Raw genomic sequence first — 25,301 nt, forward strand, 5'->3', positions numbered from 1 at the left:
TAGTGTATAGCGTAGTGTAATGAAGTGTATAGTAGTGTATAGTGTAGTGTATAGCGTAGTGTAATGAAGTGTATAGTGTGGTGTATAGTAGTGTATAGTGTCGTGTATAGTGTATAGTGTGTATAGTGTGGTGTATAGTAGTGTGTGTAGTGGTGGTTGGCGCTACGCTACGAACCCGGCGACCCGAGTTTGATTCCCACTCACGGCCAACACCGCCAGTGACAGCCCTGCTAGAGGCTACCTGGGACAGCTTTATCTGTGTGTGTGCATCATAGATGGTGCTACTCGCTACTAGCAGCACGTGCCCCTACAGCCCTGCTAGAGGCTACCTGGGGGAGCTTTGTCTGTGTGTACATCATAGGTGGTGCTACTCGCTACTAGCAGCACGTGCCCCTACAGCCCTGCTAGAGGCTTCCTGGGGGAGCTTTGTCTTTTGCTCTACGAACAGCGCGGTAGAACACAAGTTGCGCCTTGCAGTATGTATGTTTCGTGAGCCGGGAGCCGGCACCGGACCGATCATCCGGCACTCGCACCGATCCAAACGTCCGGTCCATCGAACGCGGATGAAAGCCGCTGTGCAAACTTTGCCTGTCGGATCCTCTCTCCCATCCCTCCCCTCCCTCCACCTCCCCCCCCCCGTGCCCCATACGAGGGAAGGGTGGGAGGGGAGGAGAGGGAGGAAGGGTGGGAGGGAGGAGAGGGGGAGGGGAAGGGAGGAGGTGGGAGGGAGGGGAGGGAGGAGAGGGAGGGAGGGAGGGAGGGGAGGGAGGGGAGGGAGGAGAGGGAGGGGAGGAGAGGGGATGGAGGGAGGGGAGGGAGGGGAGGGAAGATGATGGTGATGATGATGAGGGAGAGTAGGAGGAGGCGACGTCAGAGATGATGACGGCGATGATGTCAGTATAGGTGATGGTGATGACGTCAGTAGAGGTGATGGTGATGACGTCATTATTTATAGATGTGATGATGGTGATGACGTCAGTATAGACGATGATGACGGTGATTACGGTGATGACGTCAGTAGAGGTGATGATGATGGTGATGACGTCATTATAGATGATGATGACGGTGATGACGTCAGTATAGATGATGACGGTGATGACGGTGATGACGTCAGTATAGATGATGATAACGGTGATGATGACGGTGATGATGTCAGTAGATGATCATGACGGTGATGATGACGGTGATGACGACGCTGGTGACGTCACCAGCGCCGTCACGAGTCCGAGCGAGACGAGATGGCCGCTGCCGCGCCGAGCGTGGCGACCACCACGAGGAGGCGTGAGGCCACCCCCCCATCGCCCCCCCCCCTCCCCCCCGTGGCGGTCACCCTGCTGGTGGTGCTGGTGGTGCTGGTGGTGCCGCTGCTCCCGCAGCCGCTTGGCGCGCAGAGCGGCCTCGCGGGCAGCTCCGTAGTGGGCGCGGTAGAACTCGTCAAAGTCAAACGGGCACGGCTGGGGGGGGGGGGTGAGGGGGGTGAGGGGGGTGAGGGGAAGTGAGTCTGAGTGGGTGTGAGAGTGCGAGAGTGTGTGTGTGATTGAGTGTGAGAGAGTGGAAGAGGATGAGTGAGTGAGTGTGAGAGTGGGTGTGAGAGTGGGTGTGAGAGTGGGTGTGAGAGTGGGTGTGAGAGTGGGTGTGAGAGTGGGTGTGTGAGTGAGCGAGTGAGAGTGTGAGTGAGTGTGTGAGTGAGTGTGTGGGTGAGTGTGTGGGTGAGTGCGTGGTGTAAGGGTGAGTGTGTGGTTGAGAGTGTGAGTGTGTGGGTGAGTGCGTGAGTGTGTGGGTGAGTGCGTGAGTGAGTGAGAGTGTGAGAGAGTGTGAGTGTGTGATGGTGAGTGTGTGCATGTTAAACCGATTCTTCTATTTTGACACTGGCAAAGGAGGTCCCATGATGTAGCTGCTTACCCCGAGTTCTCAATGTCCTGACAGGGACATCGTCTTTGTGCTGGTCGCCTTGTGGCGCTGTCCTCTGCTCTGACACTGCGTGAGACGAGGCTCTAAAGAAAGCTGTCTCTGGTGTGGACCAATCAGTCTCAAAGACAATGCATATGCTGTTAGAGGATGTTTTTTTAATGTATTTTCACCACAAGTATATGTGTTTAATGCAGTGACATGATTCCTGGCAAATGGTTTCAGTTTGGGTGTTTTAACATCTTAACACAAACTGTTTTATTGCCAAAAAGGGGAAAACCTGTTCTTATATGAAGGTCCTTATTGATCATGAGCAGAGGGTCAGGGACTCCAAAAGCACGAAGAACAACCCAGAGCCCAGGCCAACTGATGGTATCATAGGTCTTGACCAGGTCAATAAAGCAGAGTTGTAGATCTTGTTGGAATTCCCTACACCTCTGCTGTAGCAGGCGGACAGAAAATATGGCATCTGTGCAGGACCGCCCTTTCCTGAAACCGCATTGGGGCTCCGCAAGCCTCTCCTCAGCGTGCCTAGCAAGGCGATGTTGAATAATCCTTGCCAGGACCTTTACCGGCACACACACACACAGATACACACACACAGATACACACACACACAGATACACACACACACCTACACACACAGATACACACACACAGATACACACACACACAGACACACACACACCATAGTACAACCCTCACCTTATTCGCCCTCGTCCCTCCCGTCGCCGCTCCACCCCCACCCCCACCACCACCACCGCCGCCACCTCCGTCCGTGGCCCCGGTCCGCACGCGAGGTGGCCGCCCGGCCGCGGCCGCCTCGGCCGGGCTGAGGCGGCCGGCGTCGTAGCGCCTGCGCAGGGCAGGGTGGGCCAGCACGCGGTACGCCTCGCACACGCGCCACAAGCGGGCGGCCGCATCGGCGTCGCCCACGTTGCGGTCGGGGTGGCAGGCGAACGCCCGGCGGTAGTAGGCCGCCTTCACCTGGGACGTGAGAGGGTGAGAGAGTGTGCGTGTGTTAGTAGCTAAAGCACAGCAAGTTGGCACAGTAGGGGGCACAGGTGGTGCATCAGCCAGTCATCTCGGTCATCTCAGTCAGTCGACCCGTGGCACCTGCTGGATCTGCCCCGTGACCTGCCAGCGGGCGTTCGACACTTCACGTGATAGCCTCAAGGTGCACATGGCCTGGCACAAGCGTCGTGGTGACGTCACCGCCACTTAGTGGCGAATGGCTGTTGTTGTTGTGTTAGTAGAGTGTCCGGCAAAAACAACCCCCTACCTCCCTCCTCGTGGTGCCGGACGGTGCGTGTGTCGGTGTGTGTGTGTCAGTGTGTGTATGAGATGGAGTGATGTGGTACAGGAGGACGTGGAGCTGAGTTGACTTGCCGATGACTGGTACCAGCGGTGTCAAGATCGGCCTCTGTGGAGGAGGCTCGTAAAGGACGCTACTGGGCAGTTGGAGGCAGTCGCCCTCCAGCAACAACGGAGGGCTGAGCGACGCTCACAACAATGAGCGGAGCGCCGGGTGGCTAAAGCACAGCAAGTTGGTACAGTGGGGGCAAAGGTGGTGCATCAGCCACTCATCTCAGTCAGTCGACCTGTGGCACCTGCTGTGTCTGCCCCGTGACCTCCTGCTAGCGGGCGTTCGACACTTCACGTGATAGCCTCAAGGTGCACATGGCCTGGCACAAGCGTCGTTGTTACGTCACCGCCACTTAGTGGCGAATGGCGGTTGTTGTTGTGCTAGTGTGTCTGTACTAGTGTGTGTGCTCGTGTGTTAGTGTGCTAGTGAGTGCTCGTGTGTGTACTAGTAAGTGTGTGTCTGTGTGTGAGTGTGCTAGTGTGTGTGTGAGCTAGTGAGTGTGTGGGTGTAAGAGTGTTCGTGTGTTAGTGTGCTAGTGAGTGCTCGTGTGTGTACTAGTAAGTGTGTGTCTGTGTGTGAGTGTGCTAGTGTGTGTGTGAGCTAGTGAGTGTGTGGGTGTAAGAGTGTTCGTGTGTTAGTGTGCTAGTGAGTGCTAGTGTGTGCGTTAGAGTGTTAGTGTGAGTGCGTGTGAGCTAGTGAGTGTGTGCTAGTGAGTGCTAGTGTGTATGTTAGTGTGTCTGTGTGTACTAGTAAGTGTGTGTGTTAATGTGCTAGTGTGAGTGTGTGAGCTAGTGAGTGTGTGTGTGTGCTAGTGAGTGCTAGTGTGTGTGTTAGTGTGTCTGTGTGTGTGTACTAGTGTATGTGCTAGTGAGTGTGTACTACTAAGTGTGGTAGGCGGCCGTCACCTGGGCCGTGGTGGCCGCTGCCGAGATGCCAAGGACGTCGTAGTATGACGTCGGTGATGGTGGTGATGATGGTGATGTTGGTGATGATGTTGGTGGTGATGTGTGGAAGTGAGACGTGAAGGATGTGCGGTGTGGCGTGATGGTGATGGTGTGGTACGTGCGTGATGGGTGATGGTGGTTGTGCTGTTGTTTGAACAAGGGTGATGGTGTGGGTGATGATGATGCTGATGATGGTGTTACTTTTGATGGTGATGCTGATGTTGTTGATGATGATGTTGTTGTTGTTAATGCCCCTGATACTGTTGTTGATGCTGTTGTTGTTGATGATGATTGTGGTGGTGGTGTTACTGAGGAGAATGTCAAATACGCTGATAGTGCTGATGATGATGTTGCTGCTGATGATGATGCTGCTGATGCTGTTGTTGCTGATGATGTTGCTGCTGATGATGATGTTGCTGCTGATGTTGCCGTTGTCGTCGCCGTCTCCGCCGACCCAAACGAGAGCATCTGCCCCAGTTTCAGGGCCGCCGGCGGAGTCTGAGGCCTACACCGCCCCGAAGCCCTCAGGCTCGCCGAGCAAGGCGCTTCCCAGGCGGTAGGGCCGCTAGGAAACGACGGCGGTGGCGGCGCACGGGGAAATTGTCCAACCGCTGCGCGGCCGTCGGAGGCGCCGCGAGTGTGGAGCCGGAGGGAGGCGGCGGCGGCGGCGGGGACGGCGCAGGGCGCTGCGAAGCGGCCGCGACAGCAGGGACAGCAGCGGCCGCGCCAAGCGCCGAACTGCTCCGCTCCCAGAGCCCGAGAGAGAAACACCGCGGCCGCCATTGCTGGCGACTGGGGAAGTGAGGGGCGTGGTGGGGGTGTGACGTAATTGGGGGGTGTGACCTAGTGGGGGGTGTGGCCTAGTGGGGATGTGACGTAGTGGGGGGGGGTGACGTAGTTAGGGGTGGCCTAGTTGGGGGTGTGGCCTAGTTGGGGTGTGGCGTAGTTGGGGGCGTGACGTAGTGGGGGTGTGACGTAGATGGGGGTGTGACGTAGTGGGGGGTGTAACGTAGTTGGGGGCGTGGCCTAGTTGGGGATGTGGCCTAGTGGGGGTGTGACGTAGTTGGGGGTGTGACGTAGTGTGGAGTGTGACGTAGATGGGGGCGTGGCCTCGTTGGGGGTGTGGCCTAGTTGGGGTGTGGCGTAGTTGGGGGCGTGACGTAGTGGGGGGTGTGACGTAGTTGGGTGTGTGGCCTAGTGGGGGTGAGACGTAGTTGGGGGCGTGTGACGTAGTTGGGGGTGTGGCCTAGTGGGGGTGTGGCATAGTTGGGGGCGTGGCCTAGTTGGGGTTGTGACGCTGTGTGCAAAAATCCCAGTGGGATGCAAGTCAAACAACAACAACAACCACAAGACAACTTAGATTAAGGCCATCAGTCTAACTCTGTACTACAACAACACAAACACGGCTAAACTAATACACTTTTTTAAAGCACCAAAATAAAGCCATTAAAGCAATGAAAAAGCAATCGTAGGAACTGTGACGGAATTTTCACAATAAATGGCACGTAGAATGGAAATAATACAATAATAAAGCAAAGCATACAAAATATTTATTTTATTATGATATTACTTTATTATATTATTTTATTATGTTTTATTTTAATATTTTATTATTTCCATTCTATGTGACTTTACCGAAAGGACCAAGAAGATGAATCCCTGCAGTCACGAAAGCTTTAAATCGAAACATGTACTACCAAAACCCTGTAGCCATCGCTGGCTGCATGAGCCACTCCACAACAGCAGCAGGAGCATCAATCGGAGTATCGGGGTGGGTAGCGGGGGGTGGGGGGGTGGGGGAAAAAGGGGGGGGGGTGAGGGGGGCTGAGGCAGCGGGGTCTTAGCGGCAGCGATTCCGAATACGGAAGACGTCTTCCGGAAGAGGCAGCGGCGTCTTAGCGGCACCGATTCCGAATACGGAAGAGGTCTTCCGGAAGAAGCAGCAGCGTCTTAGCGGCACCTATTCCGAATACGGAAGAAGTCTTCCGGAAGAGGTAGTGGTGTCTTAGTGGCACCTATTCCGAATACGGAAGACGTCTTCCGGAAGAGGCAGCGGCGTCTTAGTGGCACCCATTTCGAATACGGAAGATGTCTTCCGGAAGAGGCAGCGGCGTCTTAGCGGCAGATATTCCGAATACGGAAGACATCTTCCGGAAGAGGCAGCGGTGTCTTAGCGGCAGCGATTCCGAATACGGAAGACGTCTTCCGGAAGAGGCAGCGGCGTCTTAGCGGCAGCGATTCCGAATACGGAAGACGTCTTCCGGAAGAAGCAGCAGCGTCTTAGCGGCACCTATTCCAAATACGGAAGAAGTCTTCCGGAAGAGGTAGCGGTGTCTTAGTGGCACCTATTCCGAATACGGAAGACGTCTTCCGGAAGAGGCAGCGGCGTCTTAGCGGCAGAGATTCCGAATACGGAAGACGTCTTCCGGAAGAGGCAGCGGCGTCTTAGCGGCAGCGATTCCGAATACGGAAGACGTCTTCCGGAAGAGGCAGCGGCGTCTTAGTGGCAGCGATTCCGAATACGGAAGATGTCTTCTGGAAGAGGCAGCGGCGTCTTAGCGGCAGCGATTCCGATTACGGAAGACGTCTTCCGGAAGAAGCAGCAGCGTCTTAGCGGCACCTATTCCAAATACGGAAGAAGTCTTCCGGAAGAGGTAGCGGTGTCTTAGTGGCACCTATTCCGAATACGGAAGACGTCTTCCGGAAGAGGCAGCGGCGTCTTAGCGGCAGCGATTCCGAATACGGAAGATGTCTTCCGGAAAAGGCAGCGGTGTCTTAGTGGCAGCGATTCCGAATACGGAAGATGTCTTCCGGAAGAGGCAGCGGCGTCTTAGCGGCAGCGATTCCGAATACGGAAGACGTCTTCCGGAAGAGGCAGCGGCGTCTTAGCAGCAGCGATTCCGAATACGGAAGACATCTTCCGGAAGAGGCAGCGGTGTCTTAGCGGCAGCGATTCCGATTACGGAAGACGTCTTCCGGAAGAAGCAGCAGGGTCTTAGCGGCACCTATTCCAAATACGGAAGAAGTCTTCCGGAAGAGGTAGCGGTGTCTTAGTGGCACCTATTCCGAATACGGAAGACGTCTTCCGGAAGAGGCAGCGGCGTCTTAGCGGCAGAGATTCCGAATACAGAAGATGTCTTCCGGAAGATGCAGCGGTGTCTTAGTGGCAGCGATTCCGAATACGGAAGATGTCTTCCGGAAGAGGCAGCGGTGTCTTAGTGGCAGCGATTCCGAATACGGAAGATGTCTTCCGGAAGAGGCAGCGGCGTCTTAGCGGCAGCGATTCCGAATACGGAAGACATCTTCCGGAAGAGGCAGCGGCGTCTTAGCAGCAGCGATTCCGAATACGGAAGACATCTTCCGGAAGAGGCAGCGATGTCTTAGCGGCAGCGATTCCGAATACGGAAGACGTTTTCCGGAAGAGGCAGCGATGTCTTAGCGGCAGAGATTCCGAATACGGAAGAAGTCTTCCGGAAGAGGCAGCGGGGTCTTAGCGGCAGCGATTCCGAATACGGAAGACATCTTCCGGAAGAGGCAGCCGTGCTTTATTGGTGCCCGCCCGAATGGTGAAAGTTGTCTTCCAGAAGCGGCAGCAGCATTTTAGTGGCGAGCTACTGAAAACGGAAGACTTCTTCCGGTTTCGGGCGACTCGCTTTGTTGTAAAGCGAACATCGACTGCGGCCGTCTGTGAAACGAGCAACAAAGAGCTTTATATCTCTTCGGATTCTTTCGTGAGGTAAAAAAAAGTGTAAACATTAAATAAGATGATTCTGAACACCGCAGCAACCCATCCTCCGTGTGTTCGTGACGGGCTGCACTTGCCCCAAAAGTCTGTTCGAAAGGCTACCTGGGGGACTAATTCTAGATTTGAAGTTTTCGTGACTGCAAGGATTCATACTCTTAATTCTTTCGGTAAAGTCACCATGTAGGTAAGAAAATGAAATTAAAATTAATACAAATAAAACAATAAAATCACGACGTTTCGGAGGCAACACAAGCTTCCGTCTTCAGGTGAAACTGTCACAGAAAAATATCTGTATCAAGTGAAAGTCGTGATTTTATTGTTTTATTTTTGTTAATTTTAATTAAATTTTTTTACCTACGTGACTTTACCGAAAGAACTAAGAGTTTGAGTATCTGGGGGACCTTTGTCTTTGTGGGCTCAGGGGAGAAGTAGGCGGGGCTAACGGGACAGGGGGCGGGGCTAAAGGGATAGGGGGCGAGGCTAACGCGACAGGGCTAAAGGGGTTGTGGGCGGAGCTGGATGATACGAGGGCGTGGCTAACGTGAAGAGGGGGCGGTGCTAAAGCCGTAGGGGACGGAGTTAAATATGTTGAGGGCGTGGCTTGAATAGATGTGGGCGGGGCGATGATGATGCTTGCGCCAATGGGAGCGGGGCTGTGTAGGGGGGGGTGAAGGGGAGGGGGTGAAAAAAATGGCGGGAAAACTCGGCCCCCTGGAGGATTGCCCCAGTTTGGCGTGAGGAGGGTGGCGGGAGGGGAAACAAACAACAACAACAAACAACACAAATTAGATTTAAAACCGACGCAAACAGACAACAGCAACAACGTTTCCCTCACCAATCCGGCTAAAAAATCACCCGGCCATCTGAAACCGTCGTGAAATCTCCAATAAATAAAAAAATTCTAAATAAAAATGCTGACGATGATGCTGATGCGTGTTTAGTAACAACAACAATAAGACTCCGACGACTGCACGACTCTCTCTCAACCTCGCCTCACACACACACAGAGAGAGAGAGGGAAGGAATAAGAAGGCGCAAAGCTTTAAATATTTCGTAAAATATTTTATTTAAACAGGGGGAGGGGGGCGGCACATAAAGCGAAGCGTTGAAAAAAAACCCCGAAAAGATGAACGAGCAAAGTGCCGACGACACCGAACATCTCGAGGCAGCAGTGTCTTAGCGGCAGCCATTCCGAATACGGAAGATGTCTTCCGGAAGTGGCAGCGGCGTCTTAGTGGCACTGATTCCGAATCCGGAAGATATCTTCCGGAAGAGGCAGCGGCGTCTTAGCGGCAGCGATTCCGAATACGGAAGATGTCTTCCGGAAGAAGCAGCGGCGTCTTAGCGGCAGTGATTCCGAAAACGGAAGATGTCTTCCGGAAGAGGCAGCGGCGTCTTAGCGGCATTGATTCCGAATACGGAAGATGTCTTCCGGAAGAGGCAGAGGCGTCTTAGCGGAACTGATTCCGAATACGGAAGATGTCTTCCGGAAGAGGCAGAGGCGTCTTAGCGGCACTGATTCCGAATACGGAAGATGTCTTCCGGAAGGGGCAGCGGTGTCTTAGCGGCATAGATTCCGAATACAGAAGATGTCTTCCGGAAGAGGCAGCGGGGTCTTAACGGCAGCGATTCCGAATACGGAAGATGTCTTCCGGAAGAGGCAGCCGCGTTTTAGCGGCAGCGATTCCGAATACAGAAGATGTCTTCCGGAAGAGGCAGCGGGGTCTTAGCGGCAGCGATTCCGAATACAGAAGATGTCTTCCGGAAGAGGCAGCAGTGTCTTAGCGGCAGCGATTCCGAATACGGAAGACAGCTTCCGGAAGAGGCAGCCGGGTTTTATTGGTTCCCGCCCGAATGGTGAAAGTTGTCTTCCAGAAGCGGCAGCAGCATTTTAGTGGCGAGCTACTGAAAACGGAAGACTTCTTCCGGTTTCGGGCGACTCGCTTTGTTGTAAAGCGAACATCGACTGCGGCCCTCTGTGAAATGAACAACAAAGAGCTTTATAGCTCTTCGGATTCTTTCGTGAGGTAAAAAAAGTGTAAACATTAAATAAGATGATTCTGAACACCGCAGTAACCCATCCTCCGTGTGTTCGTGACGGGCTGCACTTGCCCCAAAAGTCTGTTCGAAAGGCTACCTGGGGGACTAATTCTAGAGTTGAAGCTTTCGTGACTGCAAGGATTCAAACTCTTAGTTCTTTCGGTAAAGTCACCATGTAGGTAAGAAAATTAAATTAAAATTAATAAAAATAAAACAATAAAATCACGACGTTTCGGAGGCAACACAAGCTTCCGTCTTCAGGTGAAAGTGTCACAGCAAAATATCTGTATCAAGTGAAACGTCCTGATTTAATTGTTTTATTTTTATTAATTTTAATTTCATTTTTTTACCTACGTGACTTTACCGAAAGAACTAAGAGTTTGAGTACCTGGGGGACCTTTGTCTTTGTGGGCTTAGGGGACAAGTAGGCGGGGCTAACGGGACAGGGGGCGGGGCTAACGGGACAGGGGCGGGGCTAACGCCATAGGGGGCGGAGTTAACTATTTTGAGGGCGTGGCTTGAATAGATGTGGGCGGGGCGATGATGATGCTTGTGCCAATGGGAGCGGGGCTGTGTAGGGGGGGGGGTGAAGGGGAGGGGGTTGAAAAAATGGCGGGAAAACTCGGCCCCCTGGAGGATTGCCCCAGTTTGGCGTGAGGAGGGAGGGAGGCGGGGGGTAACAAACAACAACAACACAAATTAGATTTAAAACCGACGCAAACAGATAACAGCAACAACGTTTCACTCACCAATCCGGCTAAAGCATCACCCGGCCATCTGAAACCGTCGTGAAATCTCCAATAAAAAACAAAAACTCTAAATAAAAATGCTGATGATGATGCTGATGCGTGTTTAGTAACAACAACAACAATAAGACTCCGACGACTGCACGACTCTCTCTCAACCTCGCCTCACACACAGAGAGAGAGAGAGGGAAGGAATAAGAAGGTGCAGAGCTTTAAATATTTCGTAAAATATTTTATTTAAACAGGGGGAGGGGGGCGGCACATAAAGCAAAGCGTTGAAAAAAAAAACCTGAAAAGATGAACGAAGCAAAGTGCCGACGACACCGAACATCTCGAGGCAGCAGTGTCTTAGCGGCAGCGATTCCGAATACGGAAGATGTCTTCCGGAAGAGGCAGCGGGGTCTTAGCGGCAGCGATTCCGAATACGGAAGACGTCTTCCGGAAGAGGCAGCGGTGTCTTAGCGGCAGCGATTCCGAATACGGAAGACGTCTTCCGGAAGAGGCAGCGGCGTCTTAGCGGCACCGATTCCGAATACGGAAGAGGTCTTCCGGAAGAGGCAGCGGCGTCTTAGCGGCACAGATTCCGAATACAGAAGACGTCTTCCGGAAGAGGCAGCGGTGTCTTAGCGGCACCGATTCCGAATACGGAAGATGTCTTCCGGAAGAGGCAGCGGCGTCTTAGCGGCAGCGATTCCGAATACGGAAGATGTCTTCCGGAAGAGGCAGCGGTGTCTTAGCGGCAGCGATTCCGAATACGGAAGACGTCTTCCGGAAGAGGCAGCCGCGTTTTATTGGTTCCCGCCCGAATGGTGAAAGTTGTCTTCCCAGAAGCGGCAGCAGCATTTTAGTGGCGAGCTACTGAAAACGGAAACCGTCTTCCGGTTTCGGGCGATTCTCTTTGTTGTAAAACGAACATCGACTGCGGCCGTCTGTGAAACGAGCAACAAAGAGCTTTATAGCTCTTCGGATTCTTTCGTGAGGTAAAAAAAAGTGTAAACATTAAATAAGATGATTCTGAACACCGCAGCAACCCATCCTCCGTGTGTTCGTGACGGGCTGCACTTGCCCCAAAAGTCTGTTCGAAAGGCTACCTGGGGGACTAATTCTAGATTTGAAGCTTTCGTGACTGCAAGGATTCATACTCTTAGTTCTTTCGGTAAAGTCACCATGTAGGTAAGAAAATGAAATTGAAATTAATAAAAATAAAACAATAAAATCACGACGTTTCGGAGGCAACACAAACTTCCGTCTTCAGGTGAAACTGTCACAGCAAAATATCTGTATCAAGTGAAACGTCGTGATTTTATTGTTTTATTTTTATTAATTTTTATTTCATTTTTTTACCTACGTGACTTTACCGAAAGAACTAAGAGTTTGAGTACCTGGGGGACCTTTGTCTTTGTGGGCTCAGGGGAGAAGTAGGTAGGCGGGGCTAACGGGATAGGGGGCGGGGCTAACGGAACAGGGAGCGGTGCTAACGGGACAGGGCTAAAGGGGTTGTGGGCGTGGCTAAAGGGGTTGTGGGCGGAGCTGAATGATACGAGGGCGCGGCTAACGGGACAGGGGCGGGGCTAAAGCCATAGGGGGCGGAGTTAACTATTTTGAGGGCGTGGCTTGAATAGATGTGGGCGGGGCGATGATGATGCTTGCGCCAATGGGAGCGGGGCTGTGTAGGGGGGGGGGGTGAAGGGGAGGGGGTGAAAAAAATGGCGGGAAAACTCGGCCCCCTGGAGGATTGCCCCAGTTTGGCGTGAGGAGGGAGGGAGACGGGGGGGGGTAACAAACAACAACAAACAACACAAATTAGATTTAAAACCGACGCAAACAGATAACAGCAACAACGTTTCCCTCACCAATCCGGCTAAAGCGTCACCGGTCACCTAAAACCGTCGTGAAATCTCCAATAAAAAACTAAAATTCTAAATAAAAATGCTGACGATGATGCTGATGCGTGTTAAGTAACAACAATAAGACTCCGACGACTGCACGACTCTCTCTCAACCTCGCCTCACATATGGCCTGGCACAAGATGAAGGGATAAGAAGGCGCAGAGCTTAAAATATTTCGTAAAATATTTTATTTAAACAGGAGGAGGGGGGCGGCACATAAAGCAAAGCGTTGAAAGAAAAAAAAACCCCGAAAAGATGAACGAAGCAAAGTGCCGACGACACCGAACATCTCGTTTCCTCTGCATCGTAAAAAAAGAGAGGGGGAGGGAGAGGGGAGGGGGGAGAGAGGGGAGGGGGGAGAGGGGGGAGGGAGAGAGAGGGGGGGAGAGGAAAAGAGAGACGGGGCAGGGAGAGGGGGGAGAGAGGGAGAGGGAGGGAGAGGAAAAGAGAGAGGGGGGAGGGAGAGTGGAGTGGGAAGAGAGAGGGGGGGTGAAGAGAGGGAGAGTGGAGTGGGGGAGGAGGGGAGAGTGGAGAGGAAAAGAGAGAGGGGGGAGAGAGAGGGAGGAGAGGGGAGGGGGAGGAGGGGAGAGTGGAGAGTGGGAAGAGCCAGAGAGAGGGAGGGAGAGTGGAGTGGGAAGAGAGTTGGGGGAGGGAGATGAAAAGGGAAAGGGAGGAGAGGAAAGAGAGAGGGAGGTGGGGGGAGAGAGAGAGAGGAGGGAGAGTGGGGAGAGAGAGGAAAAGGGAGAGGGGGGGGAAGAGTGGGAGGAGAGGGGAGGGAGAGGTGGGGGGAGGGAGAGCGAGAGAGGAGAGCGAGGGAAGAGAGAGAGGAAAAGGGAGAGGAAAACAGAGGGAGGGAGAGTGGGAAGAGAGAGAGAGGTGGGGTAGTAGTAGGAGGAGGGGAAGAGAGAGAGAGCGAGCGAGAGAGGAGAAAGCAGCGGCGAGTGAGTGAGCGAGAACGTCGTGTGGAGCGAGTGACGAGTCGTCGTGGTGGTGGTAGTAGTCGTAGTAGGAGGCGGCTACACACAGACAGAGAGAGAGGCAGGAGAGAGAGAGGCAGGAGGGAGAGAGGCAAGGCCCCATCATCATCATCAGCGGCCATGTCGTCTGGCAGCAGCGGCAGCTTCGAGTGTGGGGACTCAGCGCTGTGGTACTACCGGCAGATGGGGAGGTCGGAGGCCCAGGGCCGCCTACAGGGGCAGCGACACGGACTCTTCCTCGTCAGGGACAGCACCACCTGCCCGGGGGACTACGTGCTGTCCGTCAGCGAGAACTCAAAGGTGGGTTCTAGCATACAGCACCAGCACCATCATACAGCACCATCATACAGCACCATCATACACCAACATCATACAGCACCATCATACAGCACCATCATACAGCACCATCATACAGCACCATCATACAGCACCATCATACAGCACCATCATACAGCACCATCATACAGCACCATCATACAGCACCATCATACAGCACCATCATACACCAACATCATACACCAACACCACCATCATACAGCAATCATCATCATCACTACCATCACCACCACCATCACCATCATCATCACCACCATCACCATCATCATACAGCACCACCACCATCATCATCATACAGCACCACCATCATCATCATCACCACCACCATCATCATACAGCACCATCATCATCACCACCACCATCATCATACATCACCACCACCATCATCATACATCACCACCACCATCATCATACATCACCACCACCATCATCATACAGCACCATCATCATCATCATCACCACCACCATCATCATACAGCACCACCATCATCATCATCACCACCACCATCATCATACAGCACCATCATCATCATCACCACCATCATCATCACCACCACCAACATACAGCCCCACCACCACCATCATCATCATACAGCACCACCATCATCATCACCACCACCACCATCATCATCATCATCGCCACCACCACCACCATCATCACCACCACCATCATCATCACCACCACCACCATCATCATACAGCACCATCATCATCATCACCACCATCATCATCATCACCACCACCATCATCATACAGCACCACCTGCCCGGGGGACTACGTGCTGTCCGTCAGCGAGAACTCCAAGGTGTGTGGGGTTCTAACGTACAGCACCATACAGTACCATCATCATCATCATCACCATCATCATTATACAGCACCATACAGTACCATCATCATCATCATCACCATCATCATTATACAGCACCATACAGTACCATCATCATCATCACCATCATCATTATACAGCACCATACAGTACCATCATCATCATCACCATCATCATTATACAGCACCATACAGTACCATCATCATTATACAGCACCATACAGTACCATCATCATCATCATCACCATCATCATTATACAGCACCATACAGTACCATCATCATCATCACCATCATCATTATACAGCACCATACAGTACCATCATCATCATCACCATCATCATTATACAGCACCATACAGTACCATCATCATTATACAGCACCATACAGTACCATCATCATCATCATCACCATCATCATTATACAGCACCATACAGTACCATCATCATCATCACCATCATCATTATACAGCACCATACAGTACCATCATCATTATACAGCACCATACAGTACCATCATCATTATACAGCACCATACAGTACCATCATCATTATACAGCACCATACAGTACCATCATCATTATACAGCACCATACAGTACCATCATCATTATACAGCACCATACAGTACCATCATCATTATACAGCACCATACAGTACCATCATCATTATACAGCACCATACAGTACCATCATCATTATACACCACCAACACCACCATCATACAGCACCACCACCATCACCACCACCACCATCATACAGCATCATCATCACCATTATACAGCATCATCATCATCGTCACCATCATCATCATCATACAGCATCATCATCATCACCACCACCATCACCACCATCATACAGCATCACCATCATCACCACCACCATCATACAGCATCACCATCATCACCACCACCACCACCATCATACAGCATCATCATCATCACCACCACCATCACCACCATCATACAGCATTACCATCACCACCACCATCATCATCATCATACAGCACCAACATCATCAAGCGCCAGGCACCACGTCGTAACACCGCCACTACCACCACACTAGCACACACACACACAAGCACACACTCACACTAGCACACACACATAATGTAGCACACTCACACTAGCACACACACACATACAGTGAGCACACACACACACTTAACACACACACACACACTAGCACACACACACATACAGTTAACACACACACACTAGCACACACACACACACACACTAGCACACACACATACAGTTAACACACACACTAGCACACACACACACACGTGGCACACACACACACGTAGCACACACACATACAGTAAACACGCACACAAATACAAGTAGCACACACACACATACAGTTAACACACATACAGTTAACACACACTAGCACACACACACACTAGCACACACACACACAGTGACACACACACTGAACACACACACATACAGTTAACACACACACACAGTGACACACACACACTTTGTAATGTGGGGCAGGGAAGATCTCCCTCCCTCCTGCTCCCCCTGCTGCCCCCCCTGCTGCCCCCCCTGCTGCTTCCCCTGCTGCTCCCCCTGCTGCCCCCCTGCTCCCCCACCACCATCAGCGAGTGAAGGGATGGAGCGAGGGGGTTCTTTTTCTTATCCGCTGCTGGATGATGCAATGGACAATCACGGTCCGAGCCTACGGCCTGCTGGATTCATTATTGTCACGAGCATCACCATCATCATCAACACCATCACCACTAGCATCACCATCATCACTATCATCATCATCATCACTATCATCATCATCATCACTATCATCACTATCATCATCAACACCATCACTATCATCATCATCACTCATCATCACTGTCACTAGCATCACCATCATCACCATCACCACTAGCATCACCATCATCACTATCACTACTAGCATCACCATCATCACTATCATCATCACTAGCATCACCATCATCACTAGCATCACCATCATCACTATCATCATCACTATCATCATCACTATCATCATCACTATCATCATCATCACTATCATCACTAGCACCACTATCATCATCATCACTCTCACCATCATAATCATCACTAGCATCACCATCATCATCACCACCATCATCACCACCGTCATCATTATCATCACTACCACTACCACCGTCATCATAAATAGCATCACCACCACCATCCTCACCACCATCATCACCATAACCACCATCATCACCACCACCACCACCATCATAATCATCATCACCACCAGCATCATCATTATCATCACCATCACCACCACCACCGCCACCATCATCACCACCATCATCCTCACCACGACCACCACCATCCTCACCACACACACACTAGCACATACACACACACACTAGTAGCACACACACACACTAGCACACACACTTATCACACACCACCACACACATTAGCACACACACTAGCACACACTAACACGCACACTTAGCACACACACACCACACACACCACCACACATATCATCATCCTCACCACCATCATCCTCACCACGATCACCACCATGACCAGGTGTGTCCACTGTTTCATGCCTCGATTTAAAGCTTTTGTGACTGCAGGGATTCATCTTCTTGGTTCTTTCGGTAAAGTCACGTAGAAGGGAAGTAATAAAATAATAAAAATAAAACATAATAAAATAATTCTCACTATTATTTTATTATGTTTTATTTTTATTATTTTATTACTTCCCTTCTACGTGACTTTACCAAAAGAACCAAGAAGATGTTTCATGGCTGTTGTCAGCATTATAGCATCCACAGCTGTCAACACGTACATGGTTTATAACCCCGTAGTCTTGTACGTAGACTCCAATGTTAAAGTCTCCCATAGACTCCAATGTTAAAGTCTCTACCCATAGACTCCAATGTTAAAGTATCTACCCATAGACTCCAATGTTAAAGTATCTACCCACAGACTCACCACAGAGACCCATAGACTCACCACACAGAGACCCACAGACTCACCACACAGAGACCCATAGACTCACCACACAGAGACCCACAGACTCACCACACAGAGACCCACATACTCACCACACAGAGACCCACAGACTCACCACACAGAGACCCATAGACTCACCACACATACCCATAGACTGACCACACAGACCCATAGACTCACCACACAGAGACCCACAGACTCACCACACAGAGACCCACATACTCACCACACAGAGACCCACAGACTCACCACACAGAGACCCATAGACTCACCACACATACCCATAGACTGACCACACAGACCCATAGACTCACCACACAGAGACCCACAGACTCACCACACAGAGACCCACAGACTCACCACACAGAGACCCACAGACTCACCACACAAACCCATAGACTCACTCAGAGACCCATAGACTCACCACCACACACATAGACTCACCACCACACAGAGACCCACGGACTCACCATAGGGCACTGATTTACAAGGTATGGACAGTCAACATTGCCACTGCGGTCGTGAGGCCGATCATTACCACTTTGTGTGCTATGGGGGAGGGTGGGTTGGGGAAGCTGACTGGCTGGCACCTCGCGGATTGAATAGCTGCGCAGAACACTCCTCGGCCATAGGAACGAGGAATTTCCACCAATGGGGGCTCCGTGCAGGAGCCAGACGTCTGCGTGTCTCTAACCGTGTACGAAGACAAAGATCGCCCGTGTAGCCTGTAACAGACTGTAGGGGCAAGTGCTGTTAGTAGCGAGTAGCAGCGCCTATGAAGGCTACCAGCACTGTGGCATAACAGTGGGTATTGGGTGGCCAGCACCACACCACGCCCGGCCGCCTTTGTCTCCCCACAGTGGTGATGTTTACTACACATTCACTCACTCACCTGCTCACTCACTCATTCACCTGCTCACTCACCCACTCACTCACCTACTCACTCACCTACTCACTCACCCACTCACCCACTCACTCACTCACCCACCCACTCACTCACCCACCCACTCACTCACTCACCCACTCACCCACCCACCCACTCACCAACCTACTCACCCACTCACCCACTCAACCACCCACTCACCCACCCACTCACCCACTCACTCACCCACCCACCCACTCACCCACCCACCCACTCACCCACCCACCCACTCACTCACCCACCCACTCTGACTTCCCCAGGTCTCCCACTACATCATCAACAGCCTGCCGGGGCGTTTCAAGATCGGCGACCAGGAGTTCGACAACCTCCCCGCCCTCCTCGAGTTCTACAAGATCCACTACCTTGACACCACCACGCTGATCGAGCCCGTGCCGCGAAACAACGTGACCTCGCACCAGCAGCAGCAGCTTGCGCCGCACCTCATGCACCTGGCGTCCGTGGCGCCGGGCTCGCTGTGCCCGGCGCCACCCAGCGAGGACAACTGCGAGTACGTGCGGGCACTGTTCGATTTCAAGGTGAGATCGTAGTGTATAGTGTGTAGTGTATAGTGTAGTGTATAGTGTAGTGTATCGTAGTGTATCGTAGTGTGTAGTGTAGTGTGTAGTGTAGTGTATAGTGTAGTGTATAGTAGTGTAGTTTATAGTGTAGTATATAGTAGTGTATAGCAGAGGTGGGACAAAGTCATTGTTATGCAAGTCCAAGTCGAGTCGCAAGTCATCAAATTCATGACTCGAGTCTGACTCGAGTCCAAGTCACATGACTCGAGTCCACACCTCTGGTGTATAGTGTATCGTAGTGTAGTGTATCGTAGTGTAGTGTGTAGTGTATAGTAGTGTTGTGTGTCATGTAGTGTATAGTAGTGTGTAGTGTATAGTAGTGTGTAATGTGTAGTAGTGTATAGCGTAGTATATATTGTAATGTATATAGCGTCCATGTATGTTGAATGTTCTTGGCACCGTACATGGCTAACTGTGCTACCGCTGCTGCTACCACTGCTGCCACTGCTGCCACTACTTCCGCTGCTACTGCTGCTACCACTACTGCTACTACTACTACTGCTGCTACTACTACTACTGCTATCATTACTACTGCTACTACTACTACTGCTGCTACTACTACTGCTGCTACCATTGCTACTGCTGCTACCACTACTACTGCTGCTACTGCTGCTACCACTACTGCTCTTACCACTACTACTGCTGCTGCTACTACTGCTATTGCTGCTATTGTTTTTTCCACCACCACCACCGCCGCCACCACCGGCACCACCACCACCACCGTCACCACCACTGCCACCACCACCACCGTCGCCACCACCACCACCACCCCCACCACTACCACTACCACCACCACTACCACCACCAGGGAAACGACGCTGAGGACCTGCCCTTCCGCAAGGGCGAGCTGCTGGTGGTGCTGGACAAGCCGGAGGAGCAGTGGTGGATGGCTCGCAGCCGCGACGGCCGCACCGGCATGATCCCCGTGCCGTACGTGGAGCGCTGCGCCGGTGCCGGCGGCGGCGCCGGTGCCGGCACGGCGACCCTCGGCATGCGGCAGATGAGCGACGGCTCCAACGCCGCCGCCGTGGGGGTCTGTGCCGGGCTGATGTCGCCGCCGCAGCCGCCGCCGATGATGATGATGATGGTGGGCGGTGGGCAGCAGCAACAGCAGCAGCAGCAGGGTGCCGGGAGCATGGCCGGGAACAGCTTGGGCACAGGTGGGTGGGTTGGTGGGGTGGGTGATTATGTGGGTGGGTGGGGGATTGGTTGGTGGGTGGATAGGTTGGTGGGTGAGTGGGTTGGTGGGTAAATTGGTGTCTGGGTGGGTGAATGTGTGGTAGGTTGGTTGACGGATGGGTGGGTGGTTGGGTGAGTAGGTGGGTGGATGATTGTGGGTGCATGGGGGATTGGTTGGTGGGTGAGTGGGTGGGTGATCTGTGGGTGGGTGATCTGTGGGTGGATGGTCTGTGGGTGGGCGGTGGGCAGCAGCAGCAGCAGGGTGCCGGGAGCATGGCCGGGAACAGCTTGGGCACAGGTGGGTGGGTTGGTGGGTGGGTGGGTGAGTGGTGGGTGGGTGGGTAGTTTGGTTGATGGGTGGGTGGGTGGGTGAGTAGGTGGGTGGATGATTATGTAGGTGGGGGATTGGTTGGTGGGTAGTTTCGTTGGTGGGTGGGTGAGTAGGTGGGTGGGTAAATTGGTGTCTGAGTGGGTGAATGTGTGGGTAGTTTGGTTGATGGGTGGGTGGGTGAGTAGGTGGGTGGATGATTATGTAGGTGGGTGGGGGATTGGTTGGTGGGTAGATTGGTTGGTGGGTGAGTGGGTGAATGGGTGGGTAGTTTGGTTGATGGTTGGGTTGGTGGGTGAGTGGTTGGGTGAGTAGGTGGGTGGGTGGGTGATTATGTGGGTGGGGGATTGGTTGGTGGGTGGATAGGTTGGTGGGTGAGTGGGTGGGTGGGTAGTTTGGTTGATGGGTGGGTGGTTGGGTGAGTAGGTGGGGGGGTGGGTGATTATGTGGGTGGGTGGGAGATTGGTTGGTGGGTGGATAGGTTGGTGGGTGAGTGGGTGAATGGGTGGGTAGTTTGGTTGATGGATGGGTGGGTAGGTGTGTGGGTGGGTAGGTGTGTGGGTGGGAAGGATGGTGATTGGGTGGGTGAATGGGTGGGTAGTTTGGTTGATGGATGGGTGGGTAGATGTGTGGGTGGGGATTTGGGTTGGTGGGTGGGTAGGTGTGTGGGTGGGTAGGTGTGTGGATGAGTAGGTGTGTGGGCGAGTAGGTGGGTAGGTTGGTGAGTGGCTGGGTGAGTGGGTAGGTGTGTGGGTGGGTAGGTGTGTGGGTGGGTAGGTAGGTGTGTGGACGAGTAGGTGTGTGGGTGGGTAGGTTGGTGGGTGGGTAGGTGGGTAGTTTGGTTGATGGATGGGTGTGTAGGTGTGTGGGTGGGGAGTTTGGTTGGTGGGTGGGTTGGTGTGTGGGTGGGTAGGTGTGTAGGTTGGTGAGTGGCTGGGTGAGCGGGTGGGTGAGCGAGCGAGTGGGCTGGTGAGCGAGCAAGGTGAGGAGGAGGTGACGTCGTGTGTGCAGACACCCAGCACGGCATGGCCTGTGGGTGGGTAGGATGGTTGGTGAGTGGGTGGGTAGGTGTGTGGGTGGGTAGGTGTGTGGGTGGGTAGGTGTGTGGGCGAGTAGGTGTGTGGGTGGGTAGGTTTGTTGGTGGGTGGGTAGGTGTGTGTGTGGGTGGGTAGGTGTGTGGACGAGTAGGTGTGTGGGTGGGGGAGTTTGGTTGGTGGGTGGGGAGGTAGGTGGGTGGGTGGGTAGGTGTGTGGATGAGTAGGTGTGTGGACGAGTAGCTTGATGAGTGGCTGGGTGAGCTGGTGAGCAAGCGAGGTGAGGAGGAGGTGAGGAGGAGGTGACGTCGTGTGTCCAGGCACCCCGCACGGCACGACCTCCCCTGCCCCCGGAGGACCTCCCCCAGGCACCGGCCTGACCCCCGGCCGCACCGGCGGCGGGCGGCTGGCGCCCGAGGCGGGCCGCTACGCCCAGCCGCAGGGCGTCCCCAACAGCCCCCTGCTGCCCTCGCTGCAGAACGGGCCGGTGGTGGCGCGCGTCATCCAGAGACGGGTCCCCAACGCCTACGACAAGACGGCACTCGCACTGGAGGTGAGGCCGAGTGGGTGGGCGGCGGGTGAGCGGGCGGGTGGGCGAGTGGGCGGGTGGGTCGGTGAGTGGGTGGGTGGGCGGGTGAGTGGGCGGGTGGGTGGGTGAGTGGGCGGGTGGGTCGGTAAGTGGGTGGGTGGGCAGGCGGGTGGGCGGGTGGGTGGGCGGGTGAGCGGGCGGGTGAGCGGGCGGGCGGGTGGGCGGGCGGGCGGGCGAGCGGCGGGCGGGCGGTGTGAGCGGGCGGGGCGGGGCGGAGTGAGCGGGTGGGCGGGCGGGTGAGTGGGCGGGGCGGGTGAGTGGGTGGGCGGGTGAGTGGGCGGGTGATTGTGTGAGTGGGCGAGTGGGGCGGGTGATTGTGTGAGTGGGCCGGTGGGTGGGTAGACGGGTGATTGTGTGAGTGGGCGAGTGGGCGGGTGAGTGGGTGAGTGTGGGCGGGTGGGTGATTGTGTGATTGTGTGAGTGGGCGGGTGGGCGAGAGTGAGTGAGCGGGTGGCTGCTATGATACATTCTCACGTGTGGTGGTGATGGCGGTGGTGGTGGTGGTGGCGGTGATGGTGGTGGCGGTGGTGGTGGTGGCGGTGATGGTGGTGGCGGTGGTGGTGGTGGCGGTGACGTGGGCCTCTGCCGTGATGATCCGTCTCACGCTGTGCGTGTCGTACCCTGACCCCCACCCCCTCCCAACCCCCCCCCTCCCCAACCCCCCCCCCACGCCTCCCCTCACCATTACCCCCCCCCATGGCCCCCCTCCCACCATACCCCCCTTACCCTAACCCCCCTCGTAACCCCCGCCCCACCTCCTAGCCCCCCCCTCCCCCCATGCCCCCCCTCCCCCCCTATGCCCCCCTCCCCCCCATGACCCCCTCCCCCCATGATCCCCTCCCCCCCATGCCCCTCTCCCCCCCATGCCCCCCTCCCCCCATGACCCCCTCCCCCCCCCATGCCCCCCCTCCCCCCATGCCCCTCCCCCCCATGCCCCCCTCCCCCCATGCCCCCCCCCATGCCCCCCCTCCCCCCATGCCCCTCCCCCCCATGCCCCCCTCCCCCCCATGCCCCCCTCCCCCCATGACCCCCTCCCCCCCCCATGCCCCCCCTCCCCCCATGCCCCTCCCCCCCCATGCCCCCCTCCCCCCATGCCCCCCCCCATGCCCCCCCTCCCCCCATGCCCCTCCCCCCCATGCCCCCCTCCCCCCCATGCCCCCCTCCCCCCATGACCCCCTCCCCCCCCCATGCCCCCCCTCCCCCCATGCCCCTCCCCCCCATGCCCCCCTCCCCCCATGCCCCCCCCATGCCCCCCCTCCCCCCATGCCCCTCCCCCCCATGCCCCTCTCCCCCCCATGCCCCCCTCCCCCCATGACCCCCTCCCCCCCCCATGCCCCCCCTCCCCCCATGCCCCTCCCCCCCATGCCCCCCTCCCCCCATGCCCCCCCCATGCCCCCCCTCCCCCCATGCCCTCCCCCCCATGCCCCCCTCCCCCCCATGCCCCCCTCCCCCCCCCATGCCCCCCCTCCTCCCATGCCCCTCCCCCCCATTGCCCCCCCCCTCGTGTTTCACGCCGCTAAATTTACTCATCGCCGTTAGGTATTCATAGACGGGCCACACAGACAAAGCTCCCCCAGGTAGCAGCCTCCTGCACTTGCCCCTTCGGCCCTGCTAGAGGCTACCTGGGGGAGCTTTGTCTGTGTGTGCACATCATAGGTGGTGCTACTCGCTACTAGCAGCACTTGCCCCTGCAGCCCTGCGAGAGGCTACCTGGGGGAGCTTTGTCTGTGTGTGGCTGATGCTGTCAGTGACGTGGTGAGTGACGTGGTGAGTGGTGAGTGACGTGGTGAGTGACGTGGTGAGTGACTTGGTGAGTGGTGAGTGACGTGGTGAGTGACTTGGTGAGTGACGTGGTGAGTGGTGAGTGACGTGGTGAGTGACGTGGTGAGTGACGTGGTGAGTGACGTGGTGAGTGGTGAGTGACGTGGTGAGTGACGTGGTGAGTGACTTGGTGAGTGACGTGGTGAGTGACTTGGTGAGTGGTGAGTGACGTGGTGAGTGACGTGGTGAGTGGTGAGTGACGTGGTGAGTGACTTTGTGAGTCACTTGGTGAGTGACGTGGTGAGTGACTTGGTGAGTGACGTGGTGAGTGGTGAGTGACGTGGTGAGTGACGTGGTGAGTGACTTGGTGAGTGGTGAGTGACGTGGTGAGTGACGTGGTGAGTGGTGAGTGACTTGGTGAGTGACTTGGTGAGTGACGTGGTGAGTGACGTGGTGAGTGGTGAGTGACTTGGTGAGTGACTTGGTGAGTGACGTGGTGAGTGACTTGGTGAGTGGTGAGTGACGTGGTGAGTGACTTGGTGAGTGACGTGGTGAGTGACTTGGTGAGTGACGTGGTGAGTGACTTGGTGAGTGGTGAGTGACGTGGTGAGTGACGTGGTGAGTGGTGAGTGACTTGGTGAGTGACTTGGTGAGTGACGTGGTGAGTGGTGAGTGACGTGGTGAGTGACTTGGTGAGTGACGTGGTGAGTGACTTGGTGAGTGGTGAGTGACGTGGTGAGTGACGTGGTGAGTGGTGAGTGACTTGGTGAGTGACTTGGTGAGTGACTTGGTGAGTGACGTGGTGAGTGACGTGGTGACTTGGTGAGTGACTTGGTGAGTGACTTGGTGAGTGACGTGGTGAGTGAGTGATGTGGTGAGTGAGTGACGTGGTGAGTGGTGAGTGAGCGACGTGGTGAGTGGTGAGTGAGTGATGTGGTGAGTGACGTGGTGAGTGAGTGGTGAGTGACCCTGTGTGTGTGTGTGTGTGTTGCAGGTGGGTGACCTGGTGAAGGTCACCAAGATGAACATCAACGGCCAGTGGGAGGGGGAGGTCAACGGCCGTTGCGGCCACTTCCCCTTCACCCACGTGACTCTCGGAGCGTCGCCCGCGGCAACGGCGCAGCAGCAGCAGCAGCTGCAGGGGGCACCGCACGGCGGCGGTGC

General features: G+C 54.6%; 2 protein-coding genes across 2 annotated transcripts in view; one reads left to right on the forward strand and one right to left on the reverse strand.

Moving 5' to 3' along the window:
* Positions 1-136: 136 nt before the first annotated feature.
* On the reverse strand, positions 137-5,021 carry LOC144952969 (uncharacterized). Its single transcript, XM_078883452.1, has 3 exons — positions 4,180-5,021; positions 2,614-2,895; positions 137-1,454 (listed from the first exon to the last, which is right to left on the reverse strand). Exons 1-3 carry the CDS (start codon positions 4,999-5,001, stop codon positions 1,164-1,166), a joined length of 1,395 nt encoding a protein of 464 aa, XP_078739578.1. The 5' UTR covers positions 5,002-5,021; the 3' UTR covers positions 137-1,163.
* Positions 5,022-13,451: 8,430 nt separating this feature from the next.
* LOC144952970 (crk-like protein) overlaps positions 13,452-25,301 on the forward strand; it is a 14,962-nt gene continuing 3,112 nt past the window's right edge. Inside the window, exons 1-5 of the mRNA XM_078883454.1 lie at positions 13,452-13,915; positions 18,929-19,204; positions 20,055-20,406; positions 22,108-22,340; positions 25,132-25,297. Of these exons, the coding sequence (XP_078739580.1) occupies positions 13,736-13,915; positions 18,929-19,204; positions 20,055-20,406; positions 22,108-22,340; positions 25,132-25,297 (1,207 nt within the window). The 5' untranslated portion in view covers positions 13,452-13,735. The remainder of the gene's footprint in view (positions 13,916-18,928; positions 19,205-20,054; positions 20,407-22,107; positions 22,341-25,131; positions 25,298-25,301) is intronic.

This window comes from Lampetra fluviatilis, chromosome 71 (assembly GCF_964198595.1).
Source record: "Lampetra fluviatilis chromosome 71, kcLamFluv1.1, whole genome shotgun sequence".
In the NCBI taxonomy this organism is placed as follows: domain Eukaryota; kingdom Metazoa; phylum Chordata; class Hyperoartia; order Petromyzontiformes; family Petromyzontidae; genus Lampetra; species Lampetra fluviatilis.